The 22515-nt window shown below is 37.7% G+C and overlaps 1 protein-coding gene across 2 annotated transcripts; it reads left to right on the forward strand.

Moving 5' to 3' along the window:
- The first annotated feature begins 637 nt into the window (after positions 1-637).
- On the forward strand, positions 638-19809 carry CBLL1 (Cbl proto-oncogene like 1). Of its 2 annotated transcripts, none has more exons than XM_032873388.1 (6): positions 638-970; positions 6198-6365; positions 9880-9977; positions 10354-10437; positions 13693-13766; positions 16288-19809. In XM_032873388.1, the coding sequence occupies exons 1-6, from the start codon at positions 958-960 to the stop codon at positions 17321-17323; spliced, it is 1473 nt and encodes a 490-aa protein (XP_032729279.1). In that variant the 5' UTR covers positions 638-957; the 3' UTR covers positions 17324-19809. The 2 variants fall into 2 exon arrangements, with proteins under 2 accessions (XP_032729279.1, XP_032729278.1); XM_032873387.1 differs by having other exon boundaries at positions 641-970; positions 9877-9977.
- Positions 19810-22515: the final 2706 nt, after the last annotated feature.

Consider the following 22515-nt stretch of genomic DNA (forward strand, 5'->3'; position numbering starts at 1 on the left):
CCCGTGTGCTAACTCTCTCTTCCTCATTTTAGGCCTTTCCTTTTCACCCTCTCCCTTCCGGCCGGCCTCGCCGCTCTCTCCGCCTCACTGCGCGTGCATCCCCTCTCCGGCTCCGCTCCGCACTTCCCTGCCGCCGTCCCCGCCCGAGGGGCAGCCGCGGCTCCCCCGCGCCCTTAGGTGGTCCGGGCGCTCCGGGCTAGGAAATACGAGTGCTAGTCGAGCGTTCGGCGTTTCAACCGTTAGAAACTCAAGCGGTGGGAACAGGGGTGTATACCAAGTCGGCTCTGCGTGGGTCTGCGGAGCTCGCCAGGACAAAGCAAATTTGAGACAATAAGCAAAGAGCCTTTCTCTCCTCTCCCAGCCCAGCCATCCCCCGGGCAACCTCCCACTGGAGGACGCCTTCGGGCGCGTGTGTTTACACTTTCCCTGCACCGGGTGGAGGAGACAAGCGCTCGCGCACTCCGGGGGATTCCAAACCGTTACTCCGCCCGCCGGGGTGGGGCCAGCCCAACGGCCGAGCCTGCGCAGTGGGCCTGACCGGCTCCGGGGGCCCAGCGCACTACAAGTCCCAGAAGGCAACGCTCTGCGGAGGCGGGCAGCCGCCTTACCTGCCGCGAGCTTGTTCCTCCGGCTACTACTGCTTTCCCCTCCCCTGCTTCCGTGGGTCTCCTTTCCGTAGTTAAAGGCTATTCTCTCTTGAAGCACGCGAGGAGAAGGCTCAGCAACCTGGACTTGGAAGCTCTTTGCTTAACCTCTTTGTCCCCCTCTCCCCGAACTATGCCTGACTCCCTCACCGGAGTTGGGTAGTGGATAAGAGAGCAGGAAGCCTGGGGAAGCCAAAGCCGCGGCAACTTGGCCGCACTTCCGCCTCCCGGGCTCCGGAAGGTAGAGCGCACGCGCTCCCTGCGACTCCGGCGCGGTTGACTTCCGTTCCCACTGTGCCCTGCGAGCCGAATCATGGATCACACTGGTAAGGAGGCGGAGGCAGTGGGGGTCCCAGTTCCATGCCCCCTTGGCCGGCCTGGGACTGGCTGCCCAGCGGGCAGAGAGGGGATACGCTCGCCCTACAGCAGTGGGGTGTGGCGGTGAGGAAGAAATCTTACAGACCCCTCCCCGTGCCCGGCAAGGGCCTGCTGCTTCCCGGCCTACTGTCCGGTGTGGTACCTACAGCCTCGGTGCCGGCAACAGCCGCTTCTCTGGTTCTGCTGAGCTCCCAGCCCAGACGGTGGGCGGCGCGGGCCTCGTGGGGAGGAGGGAGACCTGGCTGCTGCTGCTTGTTTTTTTTTTTTTCTTCATCCCGGGTGCTCTACTCTACGTGTTGGGGACTGGCGGGTAGATTCCAGTCTCAGAGTCGGGAAAGCTCATTACGCTGGGAGTCGATGCGCGGGAGTGGGTTGGAGACTTCCTGCTGTCTCAGCCAGCCTTGGGCGGGTGCTGCGGTGGTCACTGCGGGTCGTTATTGTTTCTCCGGTCCTTCATGGACTAGAGGTGGGAGAAGGGAGTCGGATATGGTTTTCGGAATCATACTCCGAGCGGCTTTTTCTGCCTGAGTCCAAAGCATGCCCCGCGCTCCGGCTGTGGTCCTTACTCATCATTTGGGGGCGTTGACAAAGGAGAGCATAAATTCAAGATATTCTGATCTCTTTCTTCAAGTAAGAATGACTCCGCTCTTCGCTATGTGTTGTTTGGCTTTTTCTTCTTTGTGGTTTTTGAATATTGAATGAGTGCACTTGGAGTTAGTGTTCCGTGCAGTTCTATCAGCCGTATCGTAAGTAGGAAAAAAGGATATTCCTTGTATTAACTATTGGTTAGGATGCTCTCAATCATCAAATACCTACTTAATTTTGTACATGTAGATACAAAATTATATTTCTATAAAATTTAGTGAGTGCTAGTCAGCATAACATATACTAGATACCTGTATGCCTGGAGATGGAATGATGGAATTGTAAACAAGACGGACTGAGTCCCTGACCTCATGGAGATTACATTCTGTTGGGGAAGACAAGATGGACAAGTTTTTTGTTTTTGTTTTTGTTTTTTAAACGTAAACATTACAGATCATGATGAGTGCTTTGAAAAAAACTGTGGTAAAGACTAAATAGTTGGAAGCTTCAGAGAGAGTGGTCAGGGAGGGTCTTTCTGTAAAGGTAGTATTTACAAGCTGAGATCTGATAGATGAGAAGAATCCATCCTTGGAATTAATGAGGAGGAAAGCATTTCTAGCAAATACAAAGATTCTGAGGAAGGGAAATGTAGAGGTTAGTCAGCTGCAGATTAGCAAGAAGAAAAGGGCCCTAAGAGATTGGAAAGGAAAGCAGGGGTCAGATCATAAAAGACTTTGAAGGCCATGGTAAAGATTTGATTCTGTTTTAAGTGCAATGTGAAGCTATTGAACAGGAGTACAGGAGAAACATAAGTTCTTTTAAAAAGACAATAGGTGGTTCATGCGGAATGGTGTAAGAGAGGGAGGGAAGAATAATAGAAAATAGACAATTGAAATGGTGATTGCAGTAGACAAGAACAGAGGCTCAACTTAGTGAAGTTGGCTTGGTTTAGAGAAAAGGGAAATGTTCAGATTCCATATTTTCATGGTAGAACTCAGTAGGAGCTTTGCAAGGGAAAGCAGAGATGCCTAGGTGTCTGGTTTGACAGCTAGGTAGTGTCTGTTACTAAGTTGGAGAAAACTTGGGAAGTAAACAGACTTTTTTTTTTTTTTTTAAAGTGGTAAAGCTGAGACCTGGGAACTTGGGAATGAGATTTTGGACTGCTAAGTATGAGTTGTGTACTGGGACATACAAGGGGAGATGTCAGGTGGAGATCAGAGGAAAGATGTGGGTTGAAAAATACATATTTGAGACTTAGGACCAGATAGCTCATATTTTATGGAATGAGGATGGATGAGATCACTTGAATGAGAATACAGAGGAGAAGAGGGCCAAGACCCAGGCTGTATGTAAGGAACTCTAGTATTTGGAAGTTTTGTAGAATTGAAACTCTGGGACATTGGTGTTTGAGTAGCAGACATGCAGCTTTAGCAAAACAGTTATCATTAGAGCCTGTGGAATTGGGGGTCAAGCCCATTGCACAGTTTAGAGGATGTTATTTTGGGAAGTTGTAGTAGGGCTGGGTATGTCTCTGAGTATTTGTTATCCTAGTTTTTAAGTTAAAATGTTGCCTAAGAAAGGAAAGAGTCATCCTGACATGAAAATATTCACAAATGAGCTGACCACCTAAAAATTTATTTCTTACTCAGATAACACTGCTGCTCCTTTTCTATTCTTCTTCTTTTTTTAAAATCCTTTTCTATTCTTCTTTTTTTTTTCTTTTTTTTAAGATTTTATTTTTAAGTAAGCTCTACACCCAACCTGGGGCTCCAGTTTACAACCGCTAGATCAAGAGTCACACGTTCTACTGATTGGGCCAACCAGGCACCTCTTTTTCTATTCTTTTAATTTTTTTATTAGTCATTTTCCTTGCTTCATTTTAAACCTTGCAAAAGATTCAGGTTTTCATGGGGTTCTTAAGCGTGAATTTGGTAACTGTTTAAATCGCAAATGAAATCATTGGCAAGTTGAGGAAATGCCAGTTGATTGAAGACATTATGATTAGGTAGGCATCTTAAAAGAAAGATTTTAACATCAAAGGATTAAGAGAGGGTCTTGGGGAAATTGAGGATACACTTGAATATTATACGCAAAATTGACTGAATTTATGATTATGCTGAAAAGTCAAACATAATATGAAGGCTATCTTGTAGTGTTCTAATAGAATTTTGCCAGGAAAAATTACTCCAGGAAAGTATGATTTAACCTTGATTCATTCTTTGGTCCTTCTAAGAATCAGCTCTTGGTTGTAACTGAAATCTAAATTTGGTAAGGTATTTCTTGGTTCCTTTATTTCAGGATAAAATTCTAAATGAAATAAAAAAAAAACTATAATATGAAAGTGTTACTCCTTTTTAAAGTGGATTCATCTTAAATGGCCTCAAAGAGGTGCCTGGCCGGTTCAGCCGGTAGAGCATGTGACTGACTCAATCCTGGGATTATAAATTCAACCCCCCCACTGGATGTAGAGAATACTTAAAAAGAAAATCTTTATAAAATAAAAAAAGAAAAGTAAATGACAGTGATAGCTTTAGTTCTCATTTTCTCTATAATATCCAAGGATTTTTGTAGTTATGGGCTTTATATTTTTAGTTGGCATATTCAAAAAGAAATTGTGCTGTATTTTCTGATTTTTAATTAAAAAGAAAAGAGAGACAAACCCAGAATGATGTCACTCTTAAATGCTTAAAAGCTTTATGGGCTTGTAGTCTGTGAGGTCGGCGGCAAGGTGTTAAAGGGCAGTGGACTTCCTAAAAAGTGTGGGAGACTAAGCAAGCTACTGTTGTGACACATGTTCAAGATGGTTAGGAAAAGGATTTGCTGTAATGAAGTGTTGGTATTTTGGTCATTCCTCTAGGTTAAACCATTGAGTCCTTCTAATATCTGAAGGACAACACTGAACTGTTAAATTTGTCTATATTAACTTGCTTTTTTATTTTATTGAAAAATCAGGAATATCTTTTGAATAAGAAAAAAAGTTGATTCAGGTCTGTCCTTTGGCTATTACATTGCTTGTAGGTACTTTTACATAAATAACTAGAATGGAAGCAGATGAAATATATTATTCAACTTGTTAATACATTTTGTGAAGTGTTGAAAGTTGACCAAGTTGGGTTTATCCTAATTCAAGAGTTTAGCTAACCATGTAATTCCTTTCCATGAATTTTTTTCTTTGAGGATTAGCTATTATAAAAGTAATAATAGAAAGTAGACTGAAAGATATTTAATTAATTGTTAAGAACGTATCTTGAATTTTGTTCTAAATATTGCTCAGAAAGAGGGGCGCCTGGTTGGCTTGGTCAGAAGAGCATGCGACTCTTCATCTCAAGATTGTGAGTTCGAGTCCCATGTAGGGTATAGAGATTTTGTAGATAAATAAAACTTAAATAAATATTGTTCAGGAAGAGTGCAAATTGATGTGAATTTAACATGTGTCTGATCCTAGTAGTCTTGGAGGTCATTAGTACTAGGTTACTTTCCAAATTTGGGTTTTACTGAATGTAATGTGAACAGTGTGCCTATCAATCTTGATGGTAATATCTCCTGTGGGGGCAGTTCAGTAATTTTCACATTTAAAACATTACTATTTTTTAAAATTATTTTATTTGCATTTCCTGTTTTAGGGCATTTCCCTTTGTGTCTTTAGTAGGTAAAGGTGAATATTTTCTGTATTGTAATATTTTGTCATAGACTTAAAAAAGGGAGGCAACCTTCAGATGGAGTCAGTTCTATGAAATAATGCTCCCATTACTCATGAGAAATTAGTTAATTTGTTTCATAGCTAATAACAAGCAGGGACTTAGAAAGTGTTCCTTGTTTAGATCTAGTTTAATCACAGAAACCTTGCATCCTCCTAAGCTCTAACTTTCCATTATGATGCTGTTCAGAATAACACACTTGCATTTTATCTCTAGGAGGGGCATAGCACAAATACATTATTGCGTATTTCTACTATTAAATGGTGTAGTAATTTTTGCTGTTCTTGAATACTTTTTAGAAAAACCATTTTACACTTAAGGAAATAATCACCTTCCTTAAAACTAAGTTCATTTTCAGATGCATTATTTATTTAATTTTGCCATTGTCAGTGTTAGCTTTGTGTTGGTTTTGATTGTCCTAATGTAGATTCACTTCACAGACTTAAGTGTTTTGTGTGCTTGGTGGAGAATAGGGATGGTTTCTTTTTTTTCCTCGTCCTCCTTCCTCTTACTCTTTTTTTCTTTTTTTTTTGTTTCCTTTTAAGAAAATCTCTTCTGGTTAAAGACAGAAATTCTTATCTTGGGCCTGTGAAGGGTTTTATGTTTTCTGTGAACTCTTCTGGAGTCATGAAAATTTTTGTCTACTTCAGGGAGAGGTTCTATAACTTTTGTCAACTTTTTAAACAGTTCTGTGTCTCAAAAAGCATTGCTTTAAGGTTTTATCCAGTACAGAGAAAATTAGTTTTTAAACTTATATAACATAATATTTAAAATCAGAGCCCAGATATTTAGCCCTTGATAATGTTGGGTATGTGATTTTAATACCTGTGTCAGAATAACCTTCAGAAAAGGATAACTGAAAGAAATCACAACTTTTTTTCTTCTGACATAGATAATGAGTTACAAGGCACTAATAGTTCTGGATCGTTGGGTGGTCTTGATGTTCGAAGACGAATTCCTATAAAGCTCATCTCCAAACAAGGGAACAAAACCAAAACCGCACCTCGAGCTCCAAGGACTATAAACAGGATGCCTGCAAAGGCTCCACCTGGGGATGAAGGTAATTTGTTTAAGCTGAGAAGTCTGGAAGTCTCATTCCACCAAATAATCCATGTGGTCTTCTTTATTTATTTAAGATCTTTTTTATCTTACGGTCTTCATATTTTAGTCTTTCTGTTTGACTTCTCATTTTGGCATGTACTTTTCTCTTCCTTTATAGTATTTTTGGTTTTTTTTTCTTTTGTTATTAAAAGTAACACTGCCTGTTGTTAAAAGAAAAAACTAAATAATGTTGCAGAAAACATAGTACTAAAAGTGAAATTTGTTCCTCTCCCTTGACAATACTTCACCTAAGTAATTTTTTATAGTAACTTTTTAATGTATAACTGCCCTTTTTGCATGTAAGATGCATTTGAAGTTTTGCAGTTTATCAGGATGTACAGTTGTGCTCATTTAAGAAAATAGGTTTAGATATTTTCTTAATGGATATGTCATAATTTAATAATTTTTCTAACTTTTTTGCTGTTGAAAACAATGTAGTAAATATTCTTGTACATACAGCTTAGCATGCATCCTTGGTTTAGAATTTACATTTTGCATGATTTAGGTATTTTATAACTTGATAGATACTGTGCATTTTAGAATTTAATGAATATTTTCAAATAGCTTTGCAAAAAAAAAATCAGTTTAATTCCCACACACCAATATTGGGACTATTAACCTTTTAAAATTTTTGTTTTGACATACATTTCTTTAATTATGAGTGGGGTTATATATATGTATATATATATATATCTTTTTATAGTATTGATTATTTCTTCTGTGAAGGATCTACCTGTTCATATCCTTTAACTAATTTTTTCTGTTTTGTTGTCTTTCTCTTTATTTTTATGAGTTTTTTTATAAATTATTTTACCAATTGGCTTTTATGAGTTCTTTCCCAGTGAATGCACAGATTGGCTCTTTGTCATATATTGTGTACATTCACCATTTGTCTTTTACATGTTCTATATACAATTTTTATTGTATAGAAGTTTGAAGATTCTGGGTAGTCGGATACCAATCCAGTCTTTTCTGTTATGACTTCTGGGTTTTATAAAATCCTTAGAAAGGCCTTTTCCCTATTTCATGAGCATAAATTAGTTTTCCCATCTTACTCTTCAGTACAGAGTCAGCGAACTATGGCGTGTGGACCAAATATAGCCCAGTTTTTGTAAAGTCTTATTGGAACACAGCCATGCCCATTCATTTAAGTTCTGTTCACGGCTTCTTTCATTCACACTGTAATAGCATAGTTGAGTTATTACAAGAGACCAACACAGCCTAAAATACACACTTATCTAGCCTTTTACAGAAAAAGTTAGCTGGCATTGGAACATTTATGGACAAATATTTGGTTATTAAAAAAGTAAAGTGGAGTTTGGCTCTGTTTATTTTTTCTCTTAAACAGCTGGCTATTTGTCCCAACTGTTGAATGATCTGTCGTTTCTGTGCCAAATAGGAATGCCATCATTATCATACATTAAAGGTCTAAACGTATTTATGTCTGTTTCTAGATTTTCTGTTCTATTCCAACAGTCTATCTCTATATCTTTTTGGAATCAAAATATTTTAATTATACCTCATATTATGGTTCCTTTTATTGTAGGGTATCTCTTCCCATCCGAACAACTACATTTGAAGTCAAATGTTATAAACTGTAGTGGTACAACTTAGGGCTGCTGTCACACTCTTCATAACCTAGGGTGCTCCCTCTTTGGTCTTTTGGTTTCTTTCAGTAATTTCTAAAAACTGCACAGTAGTATGCAAATAAATTCTTGTTGTAATAATCCAACAAGGCAATAAAGTTACAAACCCCCTTCTATCCTTTTCCTCTCAGATATCCCTTCATTCCCTCTTCTCTAATCCCGCAAGCCCACACACTTTCTATAAGGAATTGTTACCATTCTCTCTCTCAATAGAGCAAACTGAGGCTGAAGATAATGTTTGACTACTCTAGATTCACTTATTTGGGGTAAAAAAATAATAAGTGATTGGTGCTTTTCCTAGGCATTTATCAAAATAAGGAGTTTTGGGTTCTGTTATGATACCTATATAAATTTATATGTAGTTTTAAGAATGGGAATACAGGTTGAACTACTTTGAAAAATGATTATATGTTCCTCATTTTCTTGTCTGTTGTTTTATGCAATAATTTTCTGCATTTTAGATAAATAAGAGAAATTGATTTTCCTTATTTTGAGTTTCGATGACAGCAGCTTTTATAAGGTATAAATGGGCCTTATAAGACTTACTTAAGGTCACTCATTTGTAACTTTATAAGAACACTCTTTGAACTCTACTCTGTATTGGAGATCATTAGCAGTGCACTGAGTATCTAGATCAGCTTTGAAGAATCCTTGCATCACTGTATTTGTGTGTATGTCCATGAACCACTCCATACACAGGTGCTGTAATTTAGCCATGTGGGTAAAGTTAAAACTTGTGTGCTTGGGCTACTCTGTTTACCAGTTCTAGGGCCAAAAGAGACATGAGAAGCCTGGCATTTTGGAGGGATAGATGTGTCTTCTCAGCTTTACTTTAGGTAATTGGATTCTACCTAGAATTACCATCACACTGCCCATTAGTTTTCTCTTCTTTTGTGTGAGATGAGAAGATTATGATCAGTGTCAGAGAAATTGAGCCCATTTGATCTTCATAACTTTATTGGTATATGCAGTGTAGAGGAGGATACTTGTGAATAGATATGATACGGCTTCTGCTGTTTGGTTGATAAACCAGGGAGAGGTTTAAGGATGAGGTATGTCTAAAATCAGGCTCAGTTTTAAGACTGAAGGAGAGGATACCTAATTTTAAGTTGTAAGAAGAAAACGTGAAGAATTCTTTGTTTCCATTATACTTTTGCAATAAAATCAGCCACTTGCGGGCGCCTGGGTGGCTCAGTGGGTTAAGCCTCTGCCTTCAGCTCAGGTTATGATCTCAGGGTACTAGGATCCAGTCCTGCATCAGGGTCTCTGCTCGGCAGAGAGCCTGCTTCCCTGTCTCTCTGCCTGCCTCTCTGCCTACTTGTGATCTCTCTCTGTCAAATAAACAAATAAAATCTTAAAAAAAAAAAAAAATCAGCCACTTGCAACATGATACCACTTTTGTAGGTAGATTAGAATAAGTGGTGATGAGTATCTTTAAAGTTCGTGCAACAAGTGTGATGATGGTAATTAGTGAAGTTTTACGTTAGGGATAGTCTGTTGAGTTAATAAGAGCACTTGAGTGGGAGTGAAGATTTCTAGAGGTCTGTTTCTGGCTCTACCAGAAATCTGTGTGTTATTATGGGTCTCCAAACTACAGTATTCTCAATCGTGAAGTAAGAGAATTGGACTAGATGGTTGCCAAGATCATTTCTAGCTGATATTTTAAACTCGATTTAAACTAGTCTTGATTATTTTGTCCTTAGAAGAGCTTTGAAAGGCGTCAGATGGGCTTTTCGGTGAACAGGTCTGTGGTGCCATGTGCATGTACTTCCAAAATGAAATTTAGGCTGTGAAAAGTTAATCTTTAACACTTTCTTTTCTCAGAAGGATTTGATTATAATGAAGAAGAACGGTATGACTGTAAAGGGGGCGAACTGTTTGGAAATCAGAGAAGATTTCCTGGACACCTTTTTTGGGACTTCCAGGTATAACTAAAAATAAATTTTATTAGAACAATAAAAATAATCAGAATACTTAAAGAATGGTTTGAGCTTTTATTACAGCTGTTACACTTTTTAGAACACTCAAATGATGTGTTCATTAATGTCCTGTTTCCACTATTTTCAAAAATAATTTGAAGTAATTTTCAGTAAAGTCAAGTAAAATCAATAACTGTAAACACTAAGAGAAAAAAAACCTAACAGTGGCACAGCTAATGATATGGAATATATGGGAATTATACCAAAAAAACCTTAATGGTTCTAACAATTTTTATAAATACTAACCAACTCATTGCATAAATTATAAATATAATTTTTAGAAATGCTTAAAAAGGAAATTTTAATTATATCATTTCAACAGATAAACATCTTAGGTGAAAAGGATGATACACCAGTTCATTTCTGTGACAAATGTGGATTGCCTATTAAAATCTATGGGCGAATGGTAAGTATTACTAAATTAAATGTTTTAGTAAACGTAAACATTTACGTAGAGATAGAATTCTGAAATTTAAGTAGGTAGGTTTATCACTGTTCAATGACTAAGTTTGCGACATTTTTAAATAAACATGAAATAGCTAAGGGAAATTTTGGGATAACACGCATTTAACTGACAAATTCTTGAATTAGTTGAAAAATACTAAGGAAACTGACTTCTGAAAACTTACTTCTTTGGACTGTTTGATACCTGTTAGTGTACATTTATTACAGTTCATTAAGGAAAAATTTTTTTCTTGTTTAAAGAGTAAAATCAGTTACTCGTTTTTGATGGTTATAACTTTTAATGTAAAACTAATACTATTTAGAATTTTGGAGAGTTGAATTCTAATCATTAAAAACAATTACAACCCCCAGCTGTAATTTTATAGTAATTTTGACACATCCTCCCTTAAAAAAAGATAATTTCACATTTGTGTTTGATAAAAATTGAACTCAGTAACATGTCTGCTGGTAGAGGGCATAAAATGTACTCCCTAGCTTTGCTGTATAACATAACTAATTAACAGTAATGGATTGTGAATTTTAAAATGGTTTAACATCATTTTTCTGTTTCCTTTTGATTTATTTTTAGAGTTTTATAGGTTCATTAATGTCAGAGAGAAATGCTACTTAAATGTAGGAGATCTTATTATTTTATTGCTTTGGAATAGTTTCAGGAGGAACAGGATAAGATAAAACATGGTTATATAGTATTCTTTGGGAGCTTTTTTAAAAATTATTTTTTTATTTTAAATTTTTTATTTTTAATTGAAGTATAGTTGACATTAAATTAGTTTCACGTGGGCACCTGATTAGCTCAGTCATTAAGTGTTAAGCATCTGCCTTCGGCTCAGGTCATAATCACAGGGTCCTGTGATTAAGCCCCGCATTGGACTCCCTGCTCAGCGGGAAGCCTACTTCTCCCTCTCCCACTCCGCCTGCTTGTATTCCCTCTCTCACTGTGTCTCTGTCAAGTAAATAAAATTGTTCAATAAATAAATAAATAAGTTACAGGTGTACAACATAGTAGTTTGACAATTACATACATTACACTGTGCTTACTACCGTCTTTCACCACACAAAGTTATTACAATATTATTGATTGACAATATTTCAATATTGTATAACACAGTTCAGTATATTTCAATATTGACTATGCTGTGCTTTTCATTCCTGTGACTGTTTCATATCTGGAAGTTTGTACCTCTTAATCACCTTCACCTATTTTGCCACAACCACTAATGTGTTCTCTGTATTTATGACTGTTTCTCTTTTTTTGTATTTGTTTTGTTTATTACATTCTACATGTAAGTGAAATCATATGGTATTTGTCTTTCTGTTTTGTTTTTAAAGATTTATTTAAAGGGAGAGAGAGTGTGTGCGCTCATGAGCAAGGAGGGGTGGTGCAGGGCAGAGGAAGAGAAGCAGACTCACTGCTGGGTGTGGAGCTTGATGTGGGGCTCAGTCTCATGACCCTGAAATCTTGACCTGAGCCGAAATCAAGAGTCGGATATTTAACTGACAGAGCCACTCATGTGCCCCTGTCTTTTCTCTGAACTAACTTGACTTAGCATGACACCCTCTGGGTTCATCCACATTCTTGCAGATGCAAGATCTAATTCTTTATGAGTGTATTTTTTTATTATTGTATTTTAATTTGTATTATTTATTATTTTATTGTACTATTGTTTTTATATTATTATTACTTTATTATAATTTTAAAATATTCCATTGTGTGTATGTACCACATCTTCTTTATCCATTTATCTATCATTAAACAACTTGGGTTGCTTTCATATCTTGACTATTATAAATAATGTTGCAGTAAACATGAGGGTGCATATGCCTTTTCGAATTAGTGTTTTTCGTTTTCCTTAGGTAAATTCCCAGAAGTGGAATTACTGGATCATATGGTACTTCAAGTTCTAGTTTTTTGAGAAACTTCCATACAGTTTTCCACAGTGGCTGTGCCAGTTTACATTCCTACCAACAGTGCAGTGGGGGTTCTTTTTTCCCCACGTTCTCACCAGCATGTTCTTTCTTGTCCTTTTGAATAGAGCCATTCAGACAGATGTAAGGTGATATCTCATTGTGGTTATGATTTGCATTTCTCTGATGGTTAGTGATGTTGAGCATCTTTTCACATGACTATCGGCCATCTCTCTTCTTTGGAAAAATGTTTATTCAGGTCCTCTGCCCATTTTTAATCAGGTTATTGAGTGGTGTTTGGTTTTTTGTTTGTTTTGGTGTTGAGTTATATGAGTTCTTTATGTGTTTTAGGTATTAACCCCTAATTGGATATCTTACTTGCAAATTTCTCCCTTTCCACAGGTTGTCTTTTTGTTTTGTTGATGGTTTCCTTTGCTGTGCAAAAGCATTTTAGTTTGTTGTAGTCCCAATTATTTATTTTTGCTTTTGTTTTCTTTGCCTGGGGAGACCTCTAGAAAAATGTTGCTAAGATTGCTTTCCAGAAAATTGCTGCCTGTGTTTTCTTTAGGAATTCAGTTTCAGGTCAAACATGTAGCTTTTTAATCCATTTTGAGTTTATTTTTGTGTATAGAATAAGAAAGTGGTTCAGTTTCATTCTTTTCCTGGCTGTCCAGTTTCCCATCACTGTTTATAGAAGTGACAGCGTTTCCCCCATTGTATATTTTTGCTTCTTCTGTCATAGGTTAATTGACCATATGAGCATGGGTTTATTTCTGGGCTCAGTTCTGTTTCATTCATTTGTCTGTTTTGTGCCAGTACCATCCTGTTTTAATTACTACAGCTTTGTAGTTTAGTTTGACAGCTGGGATTGTGATACTTCCAGATTTGTTCTTTCTCAAGATTACTTTGGCTGTTCGGGGTTTTGTGGTTCCATACAAACTGTAGGATTTTTTGTTCTGATTCTATGAAAAATTGCATTAAATCTGTAGATGGGTTTGGATAGTGTGGGCTTCATTAGGAGCTTTACATGCTAGGAAACACAGGATGAAACTCACAGTGTTTATACTTCCAGAAAGTGTAAGCAGATGTATATGTATACATTTATTGGGGAAAGAGCCAAGGTTTCTATTGCTTTGTTACTGAAAAAGGTTAACTGTTGCTTTTCTAGTACTTATTCTAGTACTTAATAAATGGTGTTTTTGACAAATAGTTCTCAAGTGCCTTCTATGTCTATCTTTTATGGAAATATTTTAAATTCTCTTGTGCTTAACTAATATGTCTCTGTTCACAGATTCCATGCAAGCATGTTTTTTGCTATGACTGTGCTATTTTACATGAAAAAAAAGGAGATAAGATGTGTCCAGGGTAAGATTATCATTGCATTTTTAAATAATAAAGCTTGTGATGGGATGAATTATAAACTAGGTTAAAGGTCAGAGTATGATGTAAATCAGCAGTAGGATATCAAGTATGCAGACATGGCTAATCTTTCTTGGTGAGCCCAGAGTAGCTCTTAGCCTTCCCCTTGGGACAGGATCATATGACAGATCATATCGTCAATTCAGATTGGCCAAAACAAATACATTCGTCATCACAGAATTAGTGTTATAAATCAAAAGAGTTGTTTTGTTTTTTTTGTTGTTTTTTTTTTTTTTCTGATGGGACATTATAGAGGTAGTATCAACCAGTGATTGAGCCCAGAGACTTGGAATTAGAACTCGTGACTTCAGATCCCTATTCAGCCACTTATTAGCTATGTGACAGGTTGTTTCTTCATCTGTAAAATGGAGCTAATGATAGTATCTACTTCCCTGTGTTGTTGTTAGAACTAAACTAGTATGTGAATATATAGTACCTAGTATATAATAAGTGCTATGTTAAGTATAAGCTCTTATTTATTGCCTTCAAATCTTATTTATGTCTCAAGTACATCTTAGGACACCATCATGGCATCAGCTCAGACAAGTTATGAAGAAGAACTAGAGGTATTGGTTGATATTGATCCAGTTTGGGATGGTCTTGAAAGATCCAGAATAAATTGGGAATTTTAATATCCATTTAGAACCCCTGATAGAAGGCTTGAGAAAGCTTTGTGACAGACTTCCTTGGAACAACTGTAGGCTTCTGAGATTTTATGACCTATGTCAGAAGCTAGCCCAAGATTGGTAGTATTGGTTGAGAACAGAATTATGGACAGTTGTAAGAGGATTGGCATCACTGAGAGAGAAAGGGTGATTCACTAAGTCTTCTAATATTAATAGTTAAAAGGAATTTAGTCTTCAAGATATTAAGAGTAACTCCCTAGTAAGCACCTTACTGGTTGGCCCTTAGCTATTAGAGAACATAAGCCTCTTTGGCTTACCAGACTCAGATCAGGAAGTGAAGAAATGGAAACCCAAGTTAATATGAATACCATACACTGTTGCTTTTAAGCATCACCCAAAACAAAGTGCCTTACATCCTGTTACTGTAGAGGTACTTCCGAGTTTGTAGCAGATTAGAAGCAAAAAAAGAACTGTGCCAAGTGGCCACTCATGGGAAGCCTACTAGGTTCAAGGAGTGCCAGCCAGCCTGACAGCAAGGATGGAAGTGTAGGCGCAACTCAAACTCAAGAGTGTAGAGCCATTTAATTTCTTCTCAGATGACCCAGCACACATACTCTGCAATTGTGGCTTGTATCTGTGCATACGTAGTGCTGAACTAGTGATTCAGTCCTTCCCTTTCATTGTTTTATTTATCCTAGAATATTCTTCTCTGAGTAGGGCAAAGTAGATTAAAAAAAACCATTGTGAGTTAGGTAGAATGCATGTTTAACCCCATGGTGCAGATGAAGAAATAAACAAAAAGATTAAAAAAACCTCTCCAAGTTTATAGAGCCAGTGCTTGACCCTACTTCTTCTGATATCTGGTTCAGTCCTTTTTTCCTGTTTCAAAAAAACTCCAAAGGCAAGTGTGGATTAAATACAGTGAATGAAAAAGAGTTATAATTTTGACTGAGTCAGTAAGAAAATGTTGAGTTAAATTCAGTGCTTACAGTTAAGAGAGTGTGTAATACTTTTAGTAGTGAAATTGGTGATTCTTCCTTAAGAGACTCTGGATAGTCAGGGTTTGAACTGAAGTTGTTGACAGTTTTGAATGTTAGGAGCCCTGATGAGTAGGGTGGTCGTACTCGTTTGGCTGGTCCTCATAGCATCTTCTGCGTCATACTGTTTGCTCAGCATGTGCTTACTGTTCAGTAAATAATACCGAGCAAGTTTGGATTCCATGACGATGACAGATCTTCGGTTTATCCCTTCTGCATATTTTTGCAAATGGATGCAAAGCATAGAGTTGTTTGAGACAACCAGATCATCTGAGGTCTTAGGAAGACTAGGTCTTTTTTTTTTTTAATATATATATATAATTTTAAAAATTTTTTATAAACATATAATGTATTATTAGCCCCAGGGGTACAGGTCTGTGAATCGCCAGGTTTACACACTTCACAGCACTCACCATAGCACGTACCCTCCCCAGTGTCCATAACCCCCCCCCCCCCCCCCCCCCCCCCCGCCCCCCGGCAACCCTCAGTTTGTTTTGTGAGATTAAGAGTCTCTTATAGTTTAAGACTAGGTCTTTTCTTAAAACATACTCTGTTTGATGAGCACTTGTAATGTTTTCTTGTAGTAGGAGTTCTGAGTTTGGTGGAAAAGCTGACGCTTAATAGGGAACAGACCACAGAGTGGGAGAGATTAAAGGTTCACTTACAGTAACTATAGCTTTTAATCGTGCACTTCTGCAGTGTTTTCCATAACTGATTTTAGAAATAGGCGTAGCTGTGAAGTTATGTGCGTTGTTTTTATAGTCTGCTTTCAGTAAATCTTTTTTTTTCCCCCTTCTAATTTAGCTGTAGTGATCCTGTGCAGCGAATCGAGCAGTGTACGCGAGGTTCTCTCTTCATGTGTAGCATTGTTCAAGGGTGCAAGAGAACGTACTTGTCTCAGAGGGACTTACAGGCTCATATCAACCACCGCCACATGAGAGCTGGAAAACCTGTTACCCGTGCTTCACTCGAAAGCGTCCATCCTCCTATTGCCCCACCGCCAGCCGAAATCCCCGATCGCTTTATAATGCCTCCCGACAAGCACCATATGAGCCATATCCCGCCAAAGCAGCACATCATGATGCCGCCGCCCCCTTTGCAGCACGTGCCACACGAGCACTATACCCAGCCACACGAGGACATCCGTGCTCCTCCTGCAGAGCTGTCCATGGCTCCACCTCCACCTCGCTCGGTCAGTCAGGAAACCTTTCGTATTTCAACAAGAAAACACAGCAATCTAATAACTGTCCCTATTCAGGATGACTCAAATTCAGGTGCTAGAGAACCACCACCTCCTGCCCCAGCACCTGCTCACCACCATCCTGAATATCAGGGCCAACCAGTGGTATCGCACCCGCATCATATTATGCCTCCACAGCAACATTACGCACCACCCCCACCTCCTCCACCACCAATCAGCCATCCAATGCCACATCCTCCCCAGGCCGCAGGTACTCCTCACTTGGTATATAGCCAAGCTCCACCTCCACCAATGACCTCTGCTCCACCACCAATCACCCCTCCCCCTGGACATATTATTGCCCAGATGCCACCTTATATGAACCATCCTCCTCCAGGACCTCCCCCACCTCAGCATGGTGGTCCGCCTGTAACCGCACCCCCTCCTCACCATTACAATCCTAACTCTTTACCCCAGTTCAGTGAAGATCAAGGAACTCTGAGCCCTCCATTTACACAACCAGGGGGAATGAGTCCTGGTATATGGCCTGCACCGAGAGGGCCACCTCCTCCTCCACGAATGCAGGGTCCGCCTTCTCAAACCCCACTTCCTGGACCACATCATCCAGATCAGACAAGATATAGACCGTATTACCAATGATTAATAGTACTTTGAACTGAAGATATGATGAGGAAAAAAAAAAACTTATGTATAGTCAATCTTTTAATTAAGCTTTGACTGTTTGGGGGAAGGAAGAGTACCTCTTATTGAGGTGACCGCAAAACATTTAGGGTCTTGTCTCTTAAAATGGTTTTAAATCTTGACCTTAGGATTGACTTCAAGTACTATACAGTAGTGCAGATAAGTGGCTCAGTTGAGCACAGCTACGTTTTAACAACTTTGTTCCCCTAGTGTGGTAAATTGACCCAGAGGTGACTATTTGTAAAAAATTTGAGAATTTTTCATTGTTCCACTTCTAAAAATACGGCTTTTGTTAAATCCAACGTTTAGTTTTTCTTGTGATACATTTTGTTAACCTGTGTAAGAGGATTAAATTTCAAAATGGTTGTAAAAATGCTATTTTTATGTGAATTTAAGTGCAGCCACATACTGTTTTTTAAAACCATATGTTTTACCACTAATTTCCCAAAGTTACAATAAAATCCTAAAAGTAAAAATCTAGAATTTACTGTAAGGCAGACTGTTAAATGGTAGAGAATTATTTCACATTTGAGGCACTGAAATTTTGAGGTATATTAAATATATAATGCACTTCACTTGGATGCCTTTTTGTTTTTAGGCAGCCTCAGGAGCACCAAAATACATTGGAATTCCATATTTATGTTCGTAATATTAAAAGGCATTAGTAGTTATTGGGAAAGATATGGCCAAAGCAATTGACTCTACAGGCTCCAAGCTATTGGGGGATACTGTTACTCAATGCTTTCTACCGAATGGTGGGAATCACATGATGCACCACATTTACTAATCTTAAGTAACATTATTTTATAGAACTGTTTAAAACTGTGTTATCTAGATGAAGTGTGTTCTACTCTGCTCATTGTCTTAAACTTAAATATTTAGGGCTGAATAGGCTTTGTATAATTCCTCATTTCCTGGTAGAGTTTGATCTGTGCTTTAGTGGGTTCTTGTCTGTTGGGTTTTAAAATACAATTTGAATGCCATCGAGGAATACTATATTAATGAAGGACGTTCTTGTAATCACAAACTTGCGTTGCTCAGGTTTCATTACTGTGTGATAAGGTTTTTTTCTCTAACTTGAAACTTTAAAAGTGTTAATTATTTCCTATTCCTTTCATTGGTTAAGCACTATAAAATTTGGAACATTTTAAAAGGGAGTCAACAGTGCAGACCACCAGACGATTTTGTATTGGAGAAAAGTGATGACTAAATTGTGAATTTCAGAGCTTTATAAGGTGCCTTTAGAGTCAGCTTTTGCATTATAGGGGCTTGTTACAGTCCAGCTAAGATGACCACTTAATGTTTTATACAGATCTCATATGTATAAATCAATACTCTTAGGATATTGTTTTATATCCTTTGAATAAACCCCTGTGAAGTATTTCCTCCCCCCTAAAATGGTGCATAATATAAACATGAAAAATGTAGTATGCAGATATCATTTATTAACTAGTTTGTAGTTCATAAATTTAGAACATTTCTTTTTGACAAAGGGTGAACTGATGGCTAATTTACCATTTAATTCTGTCAGATACAAGCAAAAAACAGTTTCTCATCTTGGATCATCAGTTGCAGAGGCGTCTATAAATTTAGAGCTGATGTTAGAGATGATAATCAATGATCATTTCAACCTTGACCAGCTGAAAATAACGAATATGCTTTTTTTTTTTAAGTTAATGGAGTGATTTTTCACATCTAGCAATTTGAGAGTCCAGTGTTAATGCAATAGATGTAGTGAGAAATTCTTGTTACTAGAAGCGTGGGAGTGAAGTATGAACTAGTGTGAAATGGTGGTGGTGAGTTCTTCTATCATATTACTGTAGGTACTTGGACTGGTGCAAACTTGATTCCTTTTCATGCCCCTGTTTACGAGCTGTTAAAATATTACTGTTAAAAACCCAATACCATTCTTTGTTTCTTGTGATAAGAAAATAGCCAAATTCACTTCAGAGCTTTTCAACTATCTCTAAGGAGCTCTCCTGTTTTTACTGAAATTCACTAGAGCTGAATGTGGTATGAAACCACTTAGCCTATGTATTGGACAAAACAATTAGTATCATGATAAACTTCCACATGTTTAAGAGAATTCTCATAGACTTTAAAAATGATTTCTTTTCAGTTAGGTTTAAAAAATATGTGTTATGCAGGGAGGCAGATCAGATGAATGTGTTATAGCAGACAAAATTTTTAAATGGTGTTAGACTTGAATTCATCCAGTTATTGTTTGAATGAGGGTGGGTGGGTAGAAGGATAACAAAATTACTGTTAGTGTTTCTTTCCTTAAGGAAAAAGATGTGAATCCCAGCCTTATTTCAGGGAAGCCTTTGAAGCTATGATGGACATAAGTCTAAATTAAATGTATGTATGTTTCATTATATTGCTCTTAAGACTACTGAGGTGGCAGTTTAATTCTTAAAAACAATAAAATGGAAGCATAAATACTATTTTGCCTAGATGAATTTTTACCTAATGGTGACACATTTGGGTGAATGCCAAGTTTTCTGTGTTGATGTGATGATACAACTTTTACAGTAAAATTAGATTCACTTTTTTTGAGATGAAACCCAGCAAGTCGAATGTTAATATTTCTTCAGTGGCATGCTTGTTCTCAGTATAATACAGTATTTGGGGAACTATCAGTTGCAAAAACCATGAGAAACTCTATCCATTTTGCCCTGTAAAAACCATTTGCTCAAAATTATTGTGTAAATACTAACTAGATACCACTAAAATATAAGTGGAAAAGATAATCTGAACGTAATTTTTAAACTCACATTAAGTAACTTTAATGAGGTATATAGAGCTGCTGTAGACTTCATTCTAACATATGGGAAGAGTGTCCTACCTCTTTCTGGAAAAGTCCTGTAGTCCAATCTCATGAGCATTTTGAAAAAAATCCTATATCGTAAGTACAGTTGACCCTGAACAACGTGGGAAATAGGGGTGCTGGCCCCCCTGCACAGTCAAATCCACGTATAACTTTTGACCCCCCAAATTTTAATAATAGCCTGATTATATACACAGTTGATACATATTTAGCATATTATATGTATTATATACTATATTCTTAACAATGAAGCTAGGGAAAGAGTGTCACCAAGAAAGTTATAGAGAAGAGAAAAAAACAGTACTATACCATATAGAAAAAAACCTTGTGTATAAGGAAGCGGACTCATGCAGTTCAGACCCCTGTTGTTGAAGGGTCAGCTGTACGTGGAAAAAAGCCACAAGTACCTAGAACAAAAATATACTTTTCTAATTATTAGATTAGCCATCAAATATTGATGTTAATTGAGATTTGATGTAATCATACTCAAACATACTATATTTTGACCGAAGTGGATTTATTTTTCTTCACTGATTTGTAACTATAATCTGTTAAATTTTGGCCTAGAAACTAAGTAGAATTTACTTATTACGGTATATGCACAATCTAATAAAGCAATATTGGATATACTTCGCTTAGAGGGGACAGAGGTAAGCCAGTGAAAATACTTATTAATAAAAACATTTGGATTTTCAAACAATTTTTGTTTTGATTCATGCCCCTTCAGTTTTCTGTCGTTGAGGGGAAAAGTGTTAAGAGAACTCTTTTTTTTTAAAAAAACAATTCTTAAAGCAGTATTTTAGTGTTAAGTTTTAATTTTCCCATCTTTTAAGCATTACAGAATCCCAGAATTGAATAGTCATGGGTTTAGTTCTCACACATGAGCAGGACCAGGTCTTGATAAAAATCTAGTATTTGGGGGTACCTGGGTGGCTCAGTGGGTTAAAGCCTCTGCCTTTGGCTCAGGTCACTATCCCAGGGTCCTGGGATCTATCCACGCATCGGGCTCTCTACTCAGAAGGGAGCCTGCTTCCTCCTCTCTCTGCCCGCCTCTCTGCCTGCTTGTGATCTCTGTCAAATAAATAAATGAAAAAATCTTAAAAAAATAAAAAATCTTTTTAAAAAATCTGGTATTTTGAAATGTTATTCTATGACTCAGAATATCCCATTTCTATTCTCATAGTTGTAGACACCAATTTTCATATTGCATTAAGCCCACTTTCTGTTAATCTACCTTTAAAATTACTCTCCTTTTGCCTGCCTTCAGATTGAAAAGTACTGCTTCCTTGTGCTTTTCTTCCTAAGCATTACTTTCAAACCTTTAATTTTTTGTTTTAATATTGGTATTTTAATTAAATAGTAAATCTTTTGGGAAAAATAGAACACATTAATGCTACAAATAAAGGTATAGATCCCCCTCCAATGAACATTGCCCTTCCGGGGATAAGTACTGTCACAGTTGTGGTGTATATGACCCATCTATAATCAGTTTAGTTGCAGAGCTGACAACTATAAAGAGGCTCCGTGCTCTGGTTCAGCATCTTAATCCATGGTAAATGTAGTAGTTCATGACTGATAATAAAAATAGACTGAGCACCTACCACCATGTGGGATCTAAACCATTCATTCACTCATTCATTCATTCATTCAGCTTAACAGTATGCTAAGCCCTTGGGGTGCATAAGCCTTTAGAGCTAGAGGATTGACAAATTTCATTAAATTACCTAACATGTTAGAAGTGTGATAAAATTCTGTGAGATAAAGGAAAAGTAAGGATAATCCAGCAGTGGGAGGTTCGCAGTTTTAAGTAGTGTGGTCTGGGTAGAATTCACTGAAGAGAAGACATTTGAGCAATGATTTGAAGTAAATGGGAATACTTAAAATTTAAAAAAAAAATTCTTTAAACCGGGTGCCTGCCTGGCTTAGTAGAGCACGCGACTCTTGATTTCTGGGTTGTAAGTTTGAGCCCCACATTGGGTGTAGAGGTTACACCCAAAATTAAAAAAAAAAAAATCTTTGAAGTAGATGAGAGTTAGCCATGTGATACCATGGGGTGGAACTTTCTAAGCAAACAGGCTGTAAAGGTCAAAGTGGGGGCTGCATCTGGCATATTTGGGGAACTGTAAGGAGATTGGATTGGAATGAGTGAGACGAGCAGGAAGAGAAGGTTAGAGAGGTAATAACAGGGAATGGGGAAATCACAGGCTTTCTGGGCCATCATAAACTTTGACCTTACTCTGGCCTGGGAAGCCTTTGTGGAGTTCTGAGGAATGGAATGATCTGGCTCTTTTTGGAAGGATTATTCTGGCTCTGTGTTTGGAAA

This window comes from Lontra canadensis, unplaced genomic scaffold (genome assembly GCF_010015895.1).
Source record: "Lontra canadensis isolate GAN:19392208 unplaced genomic scaffold, GSC_riverotter_1.0 scaffold48, whole genome shotgun sequence".
In the NCBI taxonomy this organism is placed as follows: Eukaryota; Metazoa; Chordata; class Mammalia; order Carnivora; family Mustelidae; genus Lontra; species Lontra canadensis.